Source organism: Thamnophis elegans, chromosome 2 (assembly GCF_009769535.1).
Source record: "Thamnophis elegans isolate rThaEle1 chromosome 2, rThaEle1.pri, whole genome shotgun sequence".
In the NCBI taxonomy this organism is placed as follows: Eukaryota; Metazoa; Chordata; class Lepidosauria; order Squamata; family Colubridae; genus Thamnophis; species Thamnophis elegans.
Window position 1 is genome coordinate 88,445,256 of NC_045542.1, and position 21,473 is coordinate 88,466,728.

Consider the following 21,473-nt stretch of genomic DNA (forward strand, 5'->3'; position numbering starts at 1 on the left):
GGAGGTTGTGGAAAAATAGGAGAAAGGTGTGTTGTATATCTTCACTGCCTTGAATTATTTGTAAAAATAATAAAGGCAGGGTAAAGAAAGAAAGAAAGAAGGAAGGAAGGAAGGAAGGAAGGAAGGAAGGAAGGAAGGAAGGAAGGAAGGAAGGAAGCAAGCAAGCAAGCAAGCAAGCAAGCAAGCAAGCAAGCAAGCAAGCAAGCAAGCAAGCAAGCAAGCAAGCAAGCAAGCAAGCAAGCAAGCAAGCAAGCATATAACTTTTACCCTCCAGTAATACAACTCATAATAATACTCATAATAAAAATGCTTATCTTTTATTCAATAACATACAGCTGCTCTTTCATTGCTGTTCCTGGCATCTATTTGCTACATGTTCAGTTCTATACATAGAGCTGGTTCAATGTGTATTGCATAAACACACATATCCAAAAGAGAAACAGGTTTAAGCTGGTTGCTTCTGTATCTGCTCATTTGGTGAGGAACCATTTTCAGGAGCATTGCCTATGACACACTGGGATGGCCTTAGTCAAGTGTCAAGCAAGCATTAGTGTTGAGGTACCAGCTTTGGAGGATAGGAACTATTGGAGATGTAAATAGATGAAATGTCAAAATTCCTGGCTCCACATCTCTCCAGCGTTTGCTACTCTGATGGCCATCACACCCTACCAAATCTTAGGGCTTGTTTTCACAATTAGTTACATGGTATCTAAATGCAGGTAGTTTTGGAGAAAAAGGAGAAACCGCAATAACTTACCTTTGTTCCTGGAATACCAGGTTCACCCTTCAAAATAAATAAATAAATAATTTTAGATGACAGATGCAAATAATAATAATAATTAAATAAACAGGCATGAGAAAATAAAACTAATAAAAATGAAAATACTAGTTCAAATTGATCTTAAAACTATCTTTTCCAGTAAAATTCAATTCTTTCACCAACAACTGATGCAATTTCTCTTAAATAACCTGGGGTTATTGCATTTTATGGATAACAGATTTCAAGCACTTATTTCAAAAGGTTTATGTTTAAATTCCATGATAAGTAAGAAGTAACTTTAGACTGCAGAAATGCCCCTTTTAATTGACTGGGAGGCTTCATGAAAAGTTTACTTTTCATTACTTCAATGTTAAAATTAAGGAGTCAAAATGTAAACATGGGGATGTTCCTGATTTGTACCTTCATGCTACTCAAAAGGAAGATCACCAGAAAGGTAAATGGGAGTTCCATTTCCCTTCCTGACATGTGCATGGGTCCTCAGACATTTGCCCTCAGAACTTTAGGACAAGCATTTTTTCCTCACCAACCTCTTTCTTCACTACTTCATGCAAAGAGAAAAAGGCATGAATCTAATTAACTGATACACTGATTGGAGATAGAAGTAATTGGATGTTTCTGACTATTTGCATACTCAGAATTAGATTGTTACAAGCTGTTTTTAAAAGACAACTGTGTGGGAAACTATATTTTATGGTGCTTATCTCATTTATTCTCTTTTAGCTCGACCTCTTAGATTTGTTTGATATTCTACAACTAAACTGAAAACATTTTTAATAGTTATGACCTTTTACAATAACACACTAATACAACAAGCTGCACTGGAACAATAAAGTCATATAAAAAGTGTGGAAGAAAATACAGCGTATACTTCTACAAGACTGTAGCCATTTCCCCCCTAAAATATAAAACATTAGCAGATAGCAGTGGTGATATTAAGTTGGTGAGCTTTCAATATTCTTGTTCTGGGATCTGGAATTTCAGCCAATGAAAATACCACTTAAAAGAAATATTATTCTAAAGAAATAAAAGATAAAAATATTATCTTTATTAAAAGATAATAAAATGTGTGAAGTGACACAGAACTACTTAAAAAGGAGGCTCATGATGGCACACAGTTTAGTTCGGAAAGTTACTCATCAATGCAGACTGTTTGTTTCCTTCCTGTATACTACTTTAAATCTAGCTACTGTTATTTTCTGTTAGGTCAGGAGAGATGGAGAAACGATTAGATTAGGAACCCCAAAAGTGGATGGAAGTAAACAATAGTGATTACTGTCGATGAAAGGAAGTCAACCATTAAAGTTATTAGACACAGGACACAGAGACTAAGAGAACAGGCAAAAACCTTGAGTTATACTTACCTATCGCATATTTAATATGGGAACAATTCATTATATATGGCTTTAATATATATATATTGCATACTAACCGTGACACCAGCTTCTCCTTTCTCACCCTAAAAAAGACATAAATGTACATTTTTCAAATTAGACCAACAATATATTTCACTTCAAAATCTGTTTTCTAAAATCCTTTCTACCAGCACAACAGTGAGGGAGAGAAACGTGGAGATGCAAATATCACATTGCATTTTGTTTTGAGAAAAAAAATTCTTCAGGTATTCCATTGACTTAGAAATCACCGTTTTACCAGGTCACTCAAGCGACATGCAGATAACACCACACGATCAATAATCAGACTTAATAATGAGCACAATAGATTCCATCTCATTTAATAGTTTTTGGTAAATAAAACTCTACCATTCCTCAGATTCAAGGATAGGATGCTAACAATTAGTTATTAAAGAAAAGATTAAGAATGGCTAATGCATAAAAAAAAACCTATCCTGAGAATAGATTTTTCTAATAGATCTGCCATTGCTCAATGGAATAATCACACCGAATTACTTCACATTATTCAGATAATTGCTGTTCTAGCAAAGAAAATAAAATGTTGTCAAACCCTGAAGCTTAGTACATAATTACTATTTACAAATAATAAATCCTGATAAGGTTATCCAATGTATTTTATTGCAAAATTATATTGGACAAGCTAATATACATATAAAAAACCCCATTGACTCTAAATAAAATAAAACTTGATGGCAAAGTTCAGTCAAGATATTGCCTCTTTCACTTATTCTCTATTATAACAATACTATCCTTTTCCTTCCACTAAGCTCTTCAGACATTTATGATCAAGCTGGGTATATGACTTAAAGATCTCTTAGCTTACATGCATCACGAGGAGAATCTCCCTCAAACCATGCATGTTAGTTAGCTTTGTTATTATTTATATCTTACAGGAAGACCTTGTGGTCCCTTTGGGCCATCTTTTCCTGTGTCTCCAGGGGGCCCTCTTGAACCTGGCTGTCCAGGAGGCCCAGGTGGGCCAGCAGCACCATCTTTACCTTGGTCTCCCTATAAGAAGTTTAGACAAAGCATTATAACATGGAGGGGGCAGAGCGCCTTCCTAATAAATGGATTGTATTATCAAATACTAGGAGCATAGTGGTTGCTGGCTTGACAAGTAGCAAGCTCGCGTTTGAGACCCAAGTGCCGCTGTGAGGAGGGATGAGCTTCCGTCCTTTGCGCCAACTCCTACCATGGACATGAAAGGTATTCCCAATTATTCCCCTGAATAATGGTGATGTCACAAGCTAATCCTTTCAACCCAGAAGGATGTTGGTTCTCTGACATGAGTAAAAAAAAATACTGTGTAGAAAGATGGAAAGCACCAGGAGACTATATATGGGTCTTTGTTATGTTTTAAAGTCCTGCAGTGAACCTTTAGACTGCAAGTTAATCAAACTTTATGGCGTATAAATTTTAAAGACTTCTTTTGGGTGTATTTGATAACAAATATTGGTGGCTATAATGTTTTATTCACCAATGTCAAATTTATATGTATGGATGCTATGCAATGATGGGTATATCTTCTGTCTGTCTTCAAATGCTGCGTTTTCATAAGCAAAGCTATGGAGCTCAGTTATGGTTTTAAGGCAAACAGTTATGCTTATCTCTTATTTTTAACATCATCATTAGGTCCTGTGCAGAGCACATTGGGCAGCATATTTTTCCAGTGTTTCCAATCTTATTTATCTTATTTTATCATGGAGCAAATGTCAAAAATCTCATTTTTAGCTCATTTGAACATGTAAAGTTACAATGGAAAATCTAGATGTATATTATATTAATATATTCATTTCCTGACTGCCCACCCCAGATCTTCATATTACACATAAAGGTTACCCAGGCAGACTCCTCTCTTAAGACATTGACGTGGCCAACCAATGTGGGATTGCTTATCTTCAACTGATGTATCATATACTTTTAAACAACCCATACTGTGGTGCTTTTTCTTGGAGAAAATATCTAGTGATTCACTGAAATATTTACAAAAATGCAGTATTTGTAGAAGACATAAAACCATGATGGCGAACCTATGGTATGCATGCCACAAGTGGCACACGGCACTCTCTCTTCAGACACATGAGCCATTGCCCTATGTCAGCTGTAGCACCCAAGTGCGCACCGGCCAGCTGGTTTTCTGCCTCTCTGGAGGGCCAGGGGAGGCCCTCCGGAAGCCAGAAACAATCCGTTTCTGAACTTCTGGTAAGCCCGTAGGCCCATTTTTCGCCCTCCCCAGGCTCTGAACGCTTTCCTGGAGCCTGGGGAGGATGAAAACGGCCTCCCCTGGAGGAAATACCAAGCTCAGTTTGGGAACGAGTAGTGCACCAGCAGCGCGGCGCACATGGGGGGAGTGTGTGGGGGAATTGTGCACACATGCACATGTGAGGGTGCGCTTTGCATTATGGGTGCCAACATGCACACACAATATCACACATGCGCGCTAGCATTTTTGGCACCCAACAACAAAAAGGTTAGCCATTACTGACATAAAACATTACCTTTAAATTGGAGACCACAAAGCAAGAATACACCCAAAATTAAACTATCGGTATATAGTACTCCGGAGGACAAAAAACAACCCTATGCGCAAACTGGAAGTCACTTCCAGTTTGTTCATAGGGGCTTTTTTCATCCTCTGGAGCCTTCAGGGAAGTCTCCGGAAGCCGCTGAAGTCTCCGGAGGGCTTAAACCGGCCATATGAGCAAACCAGAAGTCAATTTCATAACTTCTGGTTTGCTCATAGGGCCGTTTTTTTGCACCCCGGAGGCTTCAGGGAAGCTCCTGAAGCCTCCAAAGGGCCTCCGGTGGGTGGGGGAGGCTGTTTTCGCCCTCCCCAGGCTCCTATAAAGCCTCTGGAGTCTGGGGAGGGCAAAAAATAGTTTTAAAAAAGACTGAACTCAGCTTGCCAGCTCGCACATGCGCACTGGCCAGCTGACAGGGCAACACCTCACGTGCCCTGACAAATGGCTCCACATGCCATATGTGGCACGCGTGCCATAGGTTCACCATCCTGGGCATAGGGTTTACCAATTTTTAAAAACTTTCTTCAAATATAAGATGATGCTTCTTAAACAGCAAATTACTTTTGCATTTTAAGATCGTTTCATAATTGGTTTTCAGCAAAGCAGAAAGAAATCACTTCATCTTTGAAAATGTCTATATTTAAATCATATTACAAAAGTATTGTAATCGCACTCATGCAGAATATTATTATTTTTTATTTCACAAATTAGGAAACTGACAAATAGCTTTTCCAGTACATTCTGGTCTAAGTAGATAATTAAAACCAGGTCCCACAAGATTTATTATTTGAATGAACAAGAGTGGCAGCTATCATTGTTATAACCTGGATTATGATCTATTTTGGAAAATAACAAATAATCCTGCCAGAACATATGGAGCAATCACTGAATCCTTAAGAAAATTTATATCTAAGCAGGTTGTCCTAGTGTCAGAGTTAATTTAATGCCAACCTACTGTAACTCAGAAATTTAATGATAAAAGACATTTAAGGTCTTTTCAATTTTGAATGATTCACCACTGAGTAATACCATAAAACCAAACTAAATAGATCCATCTCAATCATTTAATTTTTAAATTTAAAATTATTATTTCATATATATATCATTCTTACTATTCATTAAAATTGACAGTTGTACTAAGGCCATAATTCTGGAAACAGGACATATCATCAAAGTCAAGAACAGCTTCTTGACAAGATTTGCCAAGCTTTCAATTCTTGGATAAAGACAGCCTTAAAAAAGTGGGGACATATTATTGGCTTATCTGTTTTGATATTGACATCAGGGGTGGGTTTCAATCGGTTCGCGGCAGTCCCTGCGAACCGGTTGGTCGGCGAACCCGGAAGTAAGTAACTTCCGGGAATGGCGAAGGGCGCACCCGCCCGCCCGCGCTCCTTACCCGGTTTTGAAGAGTTCTGCGCTTCCACACATGCGCAGGACGCATACAGCACCTGCGCGATCCTCCAGGAGCAGCTGGAGCATCGCACAGATGCTAGTACGCATGTGTGCTCTGTGTGCAAGCATGCGCACGTTGCGTGTGTGCACGAGGACGCCGCCGGCCCCGTTCCAACCGAACCGGTTGGAACGGGGCAAGAAACCCACCCTTGATTGACATGTACTATGTACTATTGTACATATACTATTCTCACTGTACATGGCATGCAGTGCATGCAAAAACACAGTAATGAACCTAGACAGATCTTGGGGATTGGAGCATATTATTGTAATGTTTTTCTTAGCTTTGTATGAATAGCTGATGAAGCGCAAGTGATGCTAACATCACAGATCACGAATAAAATGAAAAACACAAGAAAGGTAAACATATTTGATTTATGTAACAAGCAGGAGGATGGATTGCAAAAAATCTTACGATTGCTTAAATTTATGAGTTGTTGATAGTAGCAGTTCTTGTAGACTGGATATATGGACACTTAAGAATGAACATTGTGGCCTAATGCTCACAGGATGGAGTAGAAATGAATCCTGTATTAGGATGTAACACTGCAAACCAGTGGTGGGTTCCTAACTGGTTTACTACCAGTTTGCTACATGTGTGTGCGCAATTGAATGAAAATTACTCAGAAAAAAAGGAAAACAGCTGAGGAGCCCCATTTCAATCTGTCGCCGCAGATCAACTGGGCTTCAGAAGCTGGAATAAAGGTAAGTATAAAACAGGGGCGGTTGGGCGGACCCACCTTTTTAAAAAAACAGAGAACTGGTTCTCTCTTTGTTTGAAGGCAGCACAACTGCTTCGGGAGAACCGGTCCAAACCAGTAGGAACCCACCACTGTTGCAAACTGCAAGCAGTACAGTGTATTAATTTATCTGCTGTTTCTGAAAATTAGTTCTATGGTCTTTAAATATGAAATTCATATGAGCGGAGATAATTTCCATGCATACAACATATTCTTTGTATAAGATGCTTGGCAGTTTGCTTACTTTCTTGCTGACATTTGCAATTCTTGTAAAGCCACAGTAGATTTCACGTTTTAATCTATGGAAAATCTGAGTAGTCATGACATATATTCACCATGACTTTCCCTTAGTGGGGGAGAGGAAGAATTAAATCTGTTTTCATGAAGGCAACCCCTGTATTCTGTCAAATGGTAAAGTAACGGAATGATAATTGAAATGTTTATTATGATTAAAAAGTAAGTAATTTTTTAAAATATTATTTTGATGCTTTTACAGTGAAACACAGGGAGACAGACATAGGGGCCTAGCATGCTGTGGTCCATGGGGGTAAGAAAGAATTGGACGCGACTGAACTACAACAGTGAAATACAATTCTGATTCTAATTGCCACAACACTCAAGTATATTCAATTTAGTTTATGACACAAAACAGTAAGATATCGTGTCAGTGCGTGAAAAACAGAAGAATAATACAGTAGAACAGAAGAGCTTAAATTAAGAAAAGCCAACAACCTCTCAAGAAAACACAGCAAGCCAGAAGATTAAAAGTGATTCTACCTTAAGGATACGTCGGCTAAAAATATGCTGGTCAGAGAGAAATCCATGACTGAGGCGAGGAAAAGCCATCTAGTCAATGTATGTCAGCAAAGAAAAAGAATCAAGACAAAGAAGATAGAGAAAATGGTAAAGGCATTTTATACAAGAACTCCAATAGGAAGCAAACAATTGAAATAATCAGAAACAGCATTAATTGATTCAAAACCAAGCCGTTAATGGGTGACAGCAGAATAAACTACTCTATTACAGTAGGTCACATGAAACAATTTGTGACACCGCTCCCCCCGCCCCCCCCCCGACCACCTACAGTCTCCTGAGATATGGGTTTGTTTACATAGGTTTGCATACAGATGATGTACTTGTTCCACAAAGCTAAAACTTTGACTAACAAAAACAAAACAAAGGAAGTATACTTAACTCTTGTCTCCGTAGATCAAAATGTAAGATGTTTTACAGGAATTTTAAAGGGATAACGTACATTGTTTTAGAGCACTCATACTCTGATAACACTTGTTCCTAAGGAACTGAAGTAGCTTCATTGACAAACTAGCCAAACTGTTAGAGTAGTTTAAAGCTGGGGATATTCAATTTTAATTCAATTTATTGAGTTTGTATGCCGCCCTATTCCCGAGAGACTCAGGGCGGCTCACAATAAAAAAGGGAGGGGATACAAAAAATAAAATAAAAACAACAATTTAAAATTCTACAACAGCCATAACCTTGGATGGGGCTGGATAGTTCAACAGCCCCAGGCCTGCCGGAAGAGCCAGGTCTTAACCGCTTTGCGGAAGGCCGGAAGGGTAGTAAGGGTCCGGATCTCCACGGGGAGATCGTTCCAGAGGGCCGGAGCAGCCACAGAGAAGGCCCTCCCCCGAGGAGTCGCCATATATATATAATCTGGCATCAAGCTTTTGTTATCAAGTCACTATGGTATCTTAGACAATGTTAACTTTCTAGGTTTGGATGGGTGTTTTAAGTATATGCCAGAGGAAAACATACTTTCAATATCTATATATGTGTTTATGTGTGTAGGTATAGTATGTGTACACACCCCCCCCACACACACACAGAGAGAGAGAGAGAGAGAGAGAGAGAGAGAGAGAGAGAGAGAGAGAGAGAGAGAGAGAATCTAAAACTAAAAGAAAATCATATTTAGATGAGCCCTCCTCTTTTTTAAAATCAGTATTGACTCAATATTGACTTCTAATGACTTTTTGACCTAGTCCCTGTACTTTTCTGGGACAAAATCTATGGAAGTGGTTTGTCACTACCTGCTTGGTAAGGTTGAGAGAGTGTGACCATCCCAAAGTAACCCACCTGGTTTCATTCCCAAGGTGCAACTGGAACTTGTGGTCTATCAGTTTCACGAAGTGCCTTAGCCACTACAGCACTTACAAATGATTTTAATATAGAAATGCATGAGCAAGGTTGATTTGCCAGTCAGTCCTATTAGATAAGGATAGATCTAATTGTCAGGTGAACCTATGCCATATTTAACACTTTGGAAAGGAAATAATTTATGTATATTTATTTGTATATGAACTGATTTCTGTATAAGCATTTCAGGAAAATTCTTATATAAAATGAAAGGGGTGGAAAAAATACCTAATCATCTTGTATATACCTATCTGGAAATAAATTTCACTTAATCCCATATGATATAGCAACATATTTAAATAATGTAACATCTTAACACAATTTGAATGAAGAATGTTGATTGGAAGCAAAGAATCTGATTAAAAGCACTGCTATGCTGTTTTGATATAGAGATGGGATATTGTTTTTTCCTGCCAATTACTTCCATGGACTTTGGCTGAAAACACGTGCTATAAATTACACATCATACTGTTTAGATGATCATTATCATTATCAAAATGCTGTTTCGAGTTAGATGTCTTGGACTGAATGTACTGTAGATATGATTCAAACCTTAGTTGAAGCGGAAGTAAATATTCCAGTTTTCTGTTATTTTGGGCCACAGGAGTAGCAAAATCAAGCAACCAAAGCCATATTTTATTTATATTGATGTATAGAGATAAAGGGATGTGTAGATATAGGGATGTGGTGGCTCAGTGGCTAAGATGCTGAGCTTGTCGATCAGAAAGATCAGCAGTTCAGAGGTTTGAATCCCTAGTGCCGTGTAATGGAGTGAGCTCCCACTACTTTTTCCAGCTTCTGCCAACTTAGCATGTAAAAATGCAAGAAGAAAAATAGGAACCAGTTTTGGTGGGAAGATAACAGCGTTCTGTGCGCCTTCGGCATTTTAGTCATGCTGGCCACATGACCACGAAGACATCTTCAGACAGCGCTGGCGCTTCAGCTTTGAAATGGAGATAAGCATTGCCCCCTAGAGTCGGGAGCAACTAGCACATATGTGCGAGGAGAACCTTTACCTTTTTATAATATTTATTTGCCCTTACTGTTTCTCTCTTCAGGGCACAATCAGCAATTCAGTTGGAAAACAAATAATAACAATCTCTACTGTTGTAGTTGATTAATTTAATATATAGAGGATCTTATCACATTCTATTTCAGCCATTATAACAAAAGAGAGAACTAATATAGTCAGCTAGCTGTAAAATATCATATTCCATTTGATTTTATTCTTTTTTGAGCAATATTAAGTCAGTGGGACAACATATACTTTAGTACGGAGAATGAATTCTGAATTTAGTGCTTTGCACATGTGTTTGACTTCAATTCCATAATCTTGACAGCATTCCAGGCTTGGGAGACAAAATTCACAAAATTCCATGAAGTAAAACTTTTTTTCTTGGAATTCTAAATTTTTCACTAAGAATTCTGTTTCATAACATTATATCTCCAATTTTCACAAAAGACTCTAATCAATACCATTCAAGGCAAGATTCCTCTCAATGCCTATTTACTAAGAGAGAAACATGGGATTATGTGCATCTTCAGAAAAATCTGTTTGGTGAAGATCAATTAGATGGACGAAAAGACTGATGTAATCGTTTTTATTTTGTGCTTCATTTTTGGTTAACTATAACACTAGTCTCCTGCTAATAATTTACATACGCAGCACAGATATTTCTATAATGAACTTATTAACAAAAATTCTTTCAGGTGTAAATTAAAAAAGGGAAAGGCCTAGATAGATAGGATTGGGAAAACAGGGAACTAAAATGCTGGAAATATATTCCATAACAATTGTCTCGTCAAACACAACAATGGGTCCAATTGGGTACCAAATGTCTGGCCAATTAATGTAGGCTTTGATCATGATGCACTCATAGAAAATTAAGACTTTCAAATATTAAGTAAATGATGCTTTATCTGAAAATGTGAGGTATTTACAGTTATAAATGTATGTACTATGTACTGTGAAGCATGTAGTATGTAATAATGCACCCTCCCTTTAAGCCAGGAAATAAAATTTGCTGCTGAGTCCAAAGCAAAATAAACCTGTCCAATTTAAAGAAATAAAAATAATTTAGGCCAGATGCTGTCACAGAAAAATGTCTCTGGGAATGGAAAAGAGAACAAGAGGACTTAGGGGCCAAAGAAGTAAAGAAATGTCCTAAAATTTCAAAAGAATCTGATTGGTGTTTTGCATTTGTGAAAGAAAATGGATGATTACATACTGTTGGAACTACAATCTGATTACTGGTCTGTCCTGCTGAGAGGTCTCAATTTTCCCAAAAGACGCAACACATTTGAGAAAACGGGGCATACATACATTTCGTAACACGAAGATTGCTAAATGCAGACCTCTTTTATGCATAATTGATAACATCTGGGAATGGCTTGCAATGTTTTCTTTCCTTCCTTTAAAATGTAAAGACCCCTTCTGAATCATTTCCATTTTATGGTTTATGTTAAATTCAGTGACAACAATCCTTCTTTGAAAAAGAGATTAAACACCATTGCTAAATATCTTTTTTTAAGTCACTCAATTGCTAAATATGCATTGCTTCCTGTTCTATGAATAATACTAACAGAAGATTTCCTAAGTGTTTGTGTATTATGTTTAAAATTATTAAATTCTTTAAAAATAAAAATAAGGTTTTTCCCATTACAATGTAGCAATGCAATGGAATCAAGGCATTATCTAAAGCAAGCTGTCCTCTTCTGATAAAACTGAAGTAATATATTCTAGCTTCAACTAAATCAAGAGGATTGAATAATTAGAGAAATTAATTTCCTGTTTGGCTTAACATTTTGTTACACAGTTCTTGGAAAGCTCACACTGTTTTCATGTAGTAACATTTTGCATTACAAAAGAGAAAACTGTTGAATCCAATTAGTTAATTATTAAACAGAGTTCAGTTAGATCAAAAGAGAATATATGTAGAATCCAATTTGGATTGGTTACCGGGACCAGAGGTTTTGTCACCCAAGCTTTCCGACTCATGCTGGAGCCGATCTTCAGCTTCCCGTTAACTGACCCAGATTGGATATCCTGGGACATGTATATTTGCCTTCATTTGTTAAAATATAGGTAGCTCATAGTTGAACTGTGGAGTCCTTTGGTGTTTTTTGAGCTTGGATGTTTGCTTGCAAACATTTCATTACCTGACTAAGTGACATCATCAGTGTTCATGAGTGTGGGGTTTGCTCCTTGTTTATATACAATAGCTTGCAATGCCAATTTTGGAGGGAGCATGATTTTCTCCTTGATAGTTCCTTGTTTTGTTTTGTTTTTTTGCTTGTTTGTTTGATGTTAATCACTGCTTATCTGGATGTAGGATTCTGGAGAGAATATGTTCTGGGTTTTTTAAATTTCCTTTTTAGCTTTTTTATTGTCTCTTTTGAATGGTGTGTAAATCTTGTTTATCTCCATGTACCAATTGATAGCTGACTTGTGTGAGTACTAAACTTACAGAAATACTCTGTTTTTGGATTTAGCTTGGTCTGGGATGCTCACAGTTTTACATTTGAAATCTGTCTAAGTGTTGTAAGATTAATGAGGTTTTATTGTGTTTTCTGACCACTAGTTGGTGTTCATGGATATGCTCTGCCAGTCTTTTGTGTGTCTGTCCTACACAACAGTTGTTCAAATCCTTACACTATATGTTGTAGATGATTTTTTTTTCTGATTCTTTGAAACAGCCTTCACCTGGACATCTGTTTGGTCCAGATTTGCCTTCTAAACAGAGCACTTCTGGAGAGCCTTTGAAGCTTCACCCAATCGTTGTTTAATGATAGTTTGGTTTACTTTAATAGTATTCTGTTTTTCATTAGCATCAGTAACCTTTTTGTTATTGTATATTGTATATTGATATTGTTTATTGTTTCTTATGCGTCTTATCTGTATACCACCATCGGAATACCACCTGTATACCTTCTTAGCTCCTTTTATAGGTTTCCACTTCAACCTGGACTCTATCACTGTCCTTAGACCATGTTGCTGTCCTATTATAACTTTCCTTTATCTAGACAATACCTTGCTTTTACCAATGGGATGTTAATTTAATAAATTATATATAACATTACTGTTATGAAATTGTATTACTGAACTACAAAGCTTACATATTTGAAAAAATAATTAGGACTGCTCTTTCTATTGGCTTTGATGGGGCTTTTGTTTAAAGTCCAATCTTCTATCTGAGTTATTATTACACAAACTGCAAGGTACATCAACAGAGAGCCATGAAAAGAAACGTACAGTCTGGTGCTGTGAAATGATCATGAGTGCAAGAAGAGAGAAGGTACCCATATAAATCTGGAAAAAATATGATTGTATGCAATTAAATTGAATTAAAGTTAAATATTGCTTTCTACTAGGAAAGGGAATTAAAAAATTAATAGCTGATGTTTATGTAGAAGATGACATCAAAAGGATTTACTCGCAAGTAAATATATGTAAAAATGCAGCCTGGAATAAAACTTGTTTTCTTTTGAAAAGTTTCCTTAAAACTCAAGCTTTGAGAGAAAGAAAGATAAGGATAAGTTATACAGCTCTGTTTTTTACATATTTTCATCTTTATGTTTATATTAAGATATTTTGATCTTTCTATGCTTATTTCAGCCAAACTCTCATGTACAGGTAAATATGTTCATAATTACTAGTGATACTTACCCTTGGGCCAACGTCTCCTTGTTCACCCTACAAAACAGAAAAGTTCCTATCACTGGCTGCTCAGTGTTGCTTTTGGCCAAAATACTTCTTCCTTATAAATAGGACTAGTGGCCAAATATAGGAAATTAGAAGTTTCAAAAACTAATGTTGACCTAAGCCAACATTATTTCATTCCTAGAAGTCCTTCACATTGTATACTTAGATTTAGTGAATTATTTAGGACTCACACACAGCAAGTAAAAACAGTGTATGGGTAGAATGGAAGGACCTGTTGAATGTATTATCAGGACAGGTATGGACAAAGTATTTAAACAATTCTTAAATGAACATTTTCCAATGGAAAGAAAAAGGAGTATATCTTTGTGGTTTAGAAACTAGCCAATTGCAATCCTGCTTCAGGACTCCAACTTTGCTGCAGAAGTCAAAACACCAAATTCATGCAAGATACAACATCAGTTTATAGTTCACCAGATTTCTTCCCTTAGCATTAAAAAGGAGGTTATAAAAACATGCTATTCCAATTGTTCTTGCCAGTGAGTACACTTAACAATTCAAAGATGATTCTCTTTGTTCTTGACTTCTTTCTCAGTTTGTTCTCTTGGATATGCATGGTGTGCTACCTTAATCTGCTCATGAAGAGCCTGTGAGGACATCAGAGCAATACGCACCAACATATTCATTGATAATTCTGCCTTGCTGGGTCAGCTCAATGAGGTCATTATAGAACAAAGGCCACAAGAATAAGACTATGCTTACTGGCCTAATTAGCACCTCTCCTAATAAAGTCAAGGCACTTTTCAACTGACTCACCTTATCTCCTTTTGCTCCTGGAGGTCCCTGGAGAAATTAAAAAAGAGAACAATTAGCATAGAGAAGCACTATTTTCATTTGGAACCCTTCTTGGTATGTAAACTACCATAAAAATAGTTATTCTCCTATGCAAGTATTTCAACATGTGACAGCTAGCACCATAGAGTGAAAAGTGGCTGATAAGTTGATCCCCAAAGGAGAGTCTAAACTAGATATTTTTGCTGTATTAAGAGACAACCAGTTATGTAGGGGAAGTGTTGGAGTAAGGGTGATGGAATTAGAAAATCACGATGAAAGCTATTTTTTTCTATTTTGTCCCCAAGGTCCATTTGTTTTGTTGTTTATTTTTGAAAAAGAATCAATGAGGGGAACTAGAATAAATATTAAATGATTAACATGTGAAATAATTTGTTCTGCATTTGGGTATCCATTAAATTGCAAAATACACTAGTGTGAAATGCTAGAGGCAAATCTAAGTTTTAGAAATCACTCAAAACTAAAAAAAAAAGAATTAGAAGAATTAAAAACGTCTGTTAGAGATAGCTTGCTTCAGAAAATGAGGCAGTTCAACAAAATATTTAACATTGAAGCTTTTTTCTCACAATCAGTTGTTTCCGTATCTGTTCATTAGAGGGAAGCTAAAATCAATATGTAACTTCCTTTCTTTTGCAACAATCTTGACAGTTTCTTCTGTTTTTAATATAAACATTTTGCCTGCCTGTTTCTCATAAACAGGCAAGAATTAAAAGATGATATTTTTAGGAGTTGAGCAGCCTGCAACTCCATGTGTATCAAAAATTAAAAACATGTTGAAATCAATCAAAAATGTTTAATTATGGTTTAAATACACAAAACAATTGTATGCACTAAGCACACTTGAGTGAGCCAAGATAAACTTAGCAAAACATATCTGTAAAGGATGTTGAAAACTAACATTTTCACTCCTCCTACCCCAATTTTTAACTGCTAAAAACGACTCCAGGGACATGTTTTCCTTATTGCTTCAAAATATCCAAATGTTTACATTTCTACTTTTGTTGCAGGTAGACCTTGTTTAGTGACTACAACTGGAAATTGCAACTCAGTTGTTAAGCAAAGCAGTTGCTAATTGAAACCTTGACTGTTTACGATCTTACTTCAGTTTTTCTTGACCTGCGAAAGTTGTAAATGCAAGGATTGGTTGCAAAGTTACTTTTTCAGTACAGTTACGAGTGCAAATGGTTGTAACAGTGACTGCGCATAAGGGCTACTTGTATCAATTAAATACTCGATCTGTGAGTCAATTTGGAGGATCAGTGAGCAGAGAGTGATAGAAAGATGCTTCACTGAAGGCAAAGATTAATTTTTCTAGTCGCCTGTTGAACTGCTGTGCCCAAGCTTTGGTGCTGTTCTCTGAGTAGCAGAGTTCTCATACTCCAACTACAGGTAGTCCTTGACTTACAACCATTTGTAAGTTACAATTTAGCATTTTTCACACAACTGTTGCAGCATCCCCAGGGTCGCCTGATCAAAATTTGGGTGGTTGGCAACTGACATGTATTTATGATGGCTGCAGGGTCCTAGAGTCATGTGATCACTTCTGATAAACAAAATGAATGGGGAAGCCTGATTCATCTAACAACTGTCTCACTAACTCAGTAACTGCAGTGATTCACTTAACTGGCAAGAAAGGTCCTAAAAAGGGATAAAACTCATTTAACAACTGTCTTGCTTAGCAGTGGAAATTTGGGGCTCAATTGTGGTTGTAAGTTGAAGATTACCGGAACTAAACAAAGCTGCTTATGAAACCTGCCTGAGTTCACCTTTTTCTCTTGTCCAAGCTGAGGTTTTTTTCCTACAGTCAAAGACAATGCCTGCATTCCATGCAAAACAGTCTATAAACAACTGTCAGACAAATAATGGATGCACTGGGTGAATTTCAACATCAGTACTATACTTAAAAGGAAAATAATACTAGATTCTCTTATGAACATGAGGAGAAAGGCCTTTTGAAAGTAGAGTTAGTCCTTAACTTATGACCACAATGGAACCCAAAATTTCAGTTGTTAAGTGAAACACCAATGAAGTGAGTTTTGCCTTATCTTATGACCTTTCGTGCCACAGTTGTTAAGTGAATCACTGAAGTTGTTAATTTAGTAACACAGTTGTTAAGTGAATCTGGCTTCCCTATTGACTTGGCTTGTCAGAAGGTCACAAAAGGAGATCATGTGAGTCAATTGCCAAGCATCCACATTTTGATCAACGACCACTGCCATGGTCGTAAGTGTGAAAAAAGGGCACAAGTCACTTTTTCCTCTTGTAACTAAACTAAAAGTTATAAGTTGAGGACTATCTGTAGTGTCAAATTCACAGCAGACCCAGTAAAAAGGGTTTCTTTTGAGAAATTATCGTTACAAGTATGATCTGCAAACAAACAAACAAAAAATATGCAGCCACGCAGGAAGCCTCCGGTTTTCCATTTCACACATACGTGTGAGCAGGTACTATACATTAAGATTGAGTTGGGACTGGCCTAAGGTGCTATGGCTGGCTCGGGAAACAAAGGCAATTCTAAAATAGCAAATCTTTGCATGGGTGTATATGGTACCATAGACAATGAGGCCTAGGGATGCCATATAAGCTTGAGGTAGATTTGAGACCTGCAACCCAGAATGCTTTCAGGTTTAGGATTCAGAAATTCCTTTACCTCTCTTCCTTACTGTTTTTGATTCTTTGAATCTCTAGAATCAACCAGCTTTCTGAATCGATTTAGTGTCTTATTGGTTGGTTTCTTTGACTCTCTTTTTCACCCAGATATATCTGTAGGCTTTTTATTTGCTCATCTAACTTGCTATGCTAGCATCTCTCCAGGGGCGGGTTACAGCAGTCACTACTACCGGTTCGCTCGTGGGCACTTCATGTGTGTGTGTGCTTGATACGTGCTGCACACGCATCCGCAGGGCAATCAAAATTGCACTGCGCAAAAAATAACAAGAAAACTGGTTCGGGAGCATGGCAGGCCTGGGTCATTGCCGGTTCCAGTGACCCAGGTCGCCAAACCACTATCAGTTCGGCCAAACCAGTCCAAACTGGTAGGAACCCACTACTGCATCTCTCTTTCTTTTCAAAAGCAATAGCAGTTAGCAATAGCAATTAGACTTATATACCGCTTCATAGGGCTTTCAGCCCTCTCTAAGCGGTTTACAGAGTCAGCATATCACCCCCACAGTCTGGGTCCTCATTTCACCCACCTCGGAAGGATGGAAGGCTGAGTCAACCTTGAGCCGGTGAGATTAGAACCGCTGAACTGCAGATAACAGTCAGCTGAAGTGGCCTGCAGTACTGCACCCTAACCACTGAGCCACCTCGGCTCTTAGGTAAGAAGATCTGATTAATAGCATTAGCAATAGCGCTTAGACTTATATATTATTTCACAGTGCTTTATAGCCCTCTCTAAGCAGTTTATAGAGTCAGCATATGGCTCCTAACAATCTGGGTCCTCATTTTACCAACTTCAGAAGGATGGAAGGCTGAGTCAACCACAGGTGCCTCAGGAGAGACTCCATCTAGTTTAACATACAGCTGTTTACACAAGTAGCAAATAACTGGAACAGATTCCCCTTGCTTGCATTGCCTGGCAAGTGGTCAGGGAATTGATATAAAGCCATTGTTGACTGCTTGCCACTCAATTTATCCTTCACACTTCTATTCAATCTACTTGAGTATAGATGGCAATTCTGTAATAGTCACAAATGTTCTTACGCTTCAGTGGAGTTTCATGTGTGTTCAATCCAGAGTGTTCAAAACCAAGGGAAAACTAAGAGCCAGGTTTTCAAACTATTTTTAGAACAGCATGCCTCTTAGTAAAAACTATTTATTTGGCTTTTATTGACTAAATAAATGATTTTCTGAAATTATTCTGAAACACGGCAGCAGCGTCCCATTATTATTCTTTTACTTATACCTGAGTTATGGCACTTTTAATTTGTTTTGTTTTATTTATATTTATTTTATTATTTTTATTTATTATTTTATTATTTTATTTCATATTATTGTATTATTTTATTTTATATTTTTTATTTTATTTTATATTATTGTATTATTTTATTTTATATCAGCCAGTACCTAACTCACATTCATGACTCTTGTGAAATAACAAAAGTTAAAAAACCCCATACACACATAATCATCATCAAATGAACCAGAAACAGTATAAATACTATTTATACTTGTGGGGGATCAAGGAATGTTGCGGGTCCCATCCCCTAAGGAGATACACCTGGCAGGACCAGAAGAATAGCCTTCTCCATGGTGGCTCCCTCTCTCTGGAACATCATTCCCTCAGAGATAAAACTGGCCCCGACTCTAACATTCTTTAGGAAGGTGCTGAAGACTTGGGATGGAGGGGTTCAGGGGACTATTATTATTTATTTTTTATTTGATTATTTTTTTCTATTAGTTTAATTTTTTATATATGATGTTTTTATTTTTGTGTAAGCCTCCTTGAGTCACCATGTGCAAATAGGTGGCAATATAATTTTTCTAAATATTAAATAAATAAGTAAAATAAAAATAACAGGTACATTTGGGTCCCATAACGAAACTTCACCAACATAAAAAAACACCGAAAATGGGTGCACCTGATATTGCAGGCCTGATGACATGGAAGACATATTCCTTGGGTCCCACCATAAGTTGAATGGATGGAGGCTACAACATGGCTACTTTGTCAGATTTGTTAGAACAGGAAAAAACAATTGGAAACAACAAACAATTAATGTGAAGCATGAGGGCACTGTCAGCCCTACTAGGTAGATGAATATAGGTAATAAACTCCATAGGAACAGTAGGATCATCTTAGTTAGTAAATGGGAGAATAACAGAATCTTGAAAGTCTAATTGTGCTGTACTTCCTCCTCTTTCTTAAAGTTCAGAGAATTACGGAGGTCTCTGCCTGGGGCATTTCTGAATGTTATCTTGTAGTTCTTGACTTAAAAAAAATATTTAGCCCCTTTTGCCTTGGCAACAGCTCCTTCCTACCTCTTTAGGGCATCTTCCATACTCTCTATAGTATATACTTGTAAATGTATTATTTAGATCATTACTTACTGGCTTTCCATCCAATCCAAGAGGTCCCTAAAAAAAGCAGAGAAGTGTTTTAACAGAAAGATATGAATTTGTTGTTCATGTAATTCTGTCTCTTAAAGTCCCCCCGCTATATTTTGGGAATTTATAATAGTTCCGGAAGTGCCATCTAAAGCCAATAATGTAAGATCAATGGGAAGAAATATCCTGTTGCAGCCTAGAGTGGGTCTGCTTGCCCTCACAAAACTTTTCTAATGCTGCAACAAAGGTAGATGGCTGAGGGAGTTATGACATTAAAAAACTGAACAAACTAACAGAATTGGTTTTAAAAATGAATGCTTGCCTATAATTATAAAATTAAGAGAATCCATAGGGAATATTTTTCTATACACCCATTACTTGCTCTGATGTATGCGGAGAAGGGGGGGACTGTTACTTATTACTAATCAAGTCACAATTAACTATCTGTGACATATCAAAACCCACCTTTTCCATAATGATCATACTATTGATGTATTTGCTTCCTGACAAAATACAGCCCCCCCCCCCCCTAAAATAAATTTTAAAAGTCACCTTTGAGGGCTGGGAAAATATGATATTCTCCCAGCAGAACTGAAGATGTAATAGAAGAACTACAGATTTTGTTCATTAAATCAAAAACAAATGTTCATTCCATGATCATGTGGGACAACTCTCTGTGAATTTTGTTTAGTAAGGTGTTTAATTACCGAGCAATACTTTTTGATTGTTTTCAAACCGCAACCCACATCCTTTTTAATACTTTCTCAAATGGAAACCAGTTGGCGCTGTCTTGCAATAATTGCCATCAATATTTTAATAAGTTATTTAATTTAAGACTGTCCCTCATTATATCCGCTAAGTCAATGATGAATCATTCACTGCAAGAATCATTCACTGCTATATTTCCCCTAAAACCAAACATTATCCAGACTGAAGAAACAGCAGATGATGTTGGTTAATGCATCATCACTGGCATAGATCCAAGCCTTTTATTGTGAAAAAAAAAATGTAATTAAGGAAAAACTGGAAAATGATACTTGGTTTTTTAAAAAAAGGCATTTATCTCTTTTTCCACTAATTTATTAATGCCTGTAAAATTTAAACACCCTTTGATCTATAAGTAAAAAAAGAGTAGTTAGAGTGTACAAATGGATAATTATTCTGTACTGTATAAACACCAAAGGGATACAACTTAAATGTTTGCAAAATATCTCTCTGTAATCTATTTCCAACTATAAAGGTATTTCTTTTCCTTTGCATTCTAGATGATAGGGATATTCACTATATGCTCTTCTAACCTCTGCTGAAGATGTTACCTAGTCTGGTAGCTTGTAAACCAACCCACAAGCTCGGAGAATGAACCTTTACCTTCATATTCACTATATGGCTACCTTCTGCTTATGCAAGAAACAGGGAAGGTGAACACAATATGAATCCATAGGCATTTATCAACTGGCCATAATTATGGATAGTAAAGAAAGCTGGGAAAACACTAGATTTGGGAGTGTTGGGGTATCAGACTAAAGCCACAACCTTTTAATTTAAGCGAAAGATGCTGCTTACCAGGGAAGAGCTAGCTACAGTTCCAATGTATTTGAAATACATGATATGTACGTCCTTCTCTGTTTACATGTTCTGATAAAAGTAAAGATAATTTCTCCTCTGAATCAAACTAGACTCCTGGTGGCTTTTTGGGGAGAATATGAAAGTAATTTGCCATGGCTTTGCCATTGCTTTGCCCTGTTAGGTTTTTCCATATTCCCAGTCTAGACTATTGCTCTGACATTTCTCATTCATGTATTAACCAACGTGACTCTGCTTGAGTTATTTGAGCTGATGCTGGCACCT

The 21,473-nt window shown here is 37.1% G+C and overlaps 1 protein-coding gene across 1 annotated transcript in view; it reads right to left on the reverse strand.

Annotated features, from left to right (window-relative positions):
• The window catches only part of LOC116523961 (collagen alpha-1(XXIII) chain-like), a 54,180-nt gene extending 33,181 nt beyond the window's left edge, over positions 1-20,999 (reverse strand). Inside the window, exons 1-6 of the mRNA XM_032239054.1 lie at positions 20,994-20,999; positions 19,560-19,655; positions 14,541-14,567; positions 3,085-3,201; positions 2,211-2,237; positions 758-784 (exon numbers count right to left, since the gene is read on the reverse strand). Of these exons, the coding sequence (XP_032094945.1) occupies positions 758-784; positions 2,211-2,237; positions 3,085-3,201; positions 14,541-14,567; positions 19,560-19,655; positions 20,994-20,999 (300 nt within the window). The remainder of the gene's footprint in view (positions 1-757; positions 785-2,210; positions 2,238-3,084; positions 3,202-14,540; positions 14,568-19,559; positions 19,656-20,993) is intronic.
• Positions 21,000-21,473: the final 474 nt, after the last annotated feature.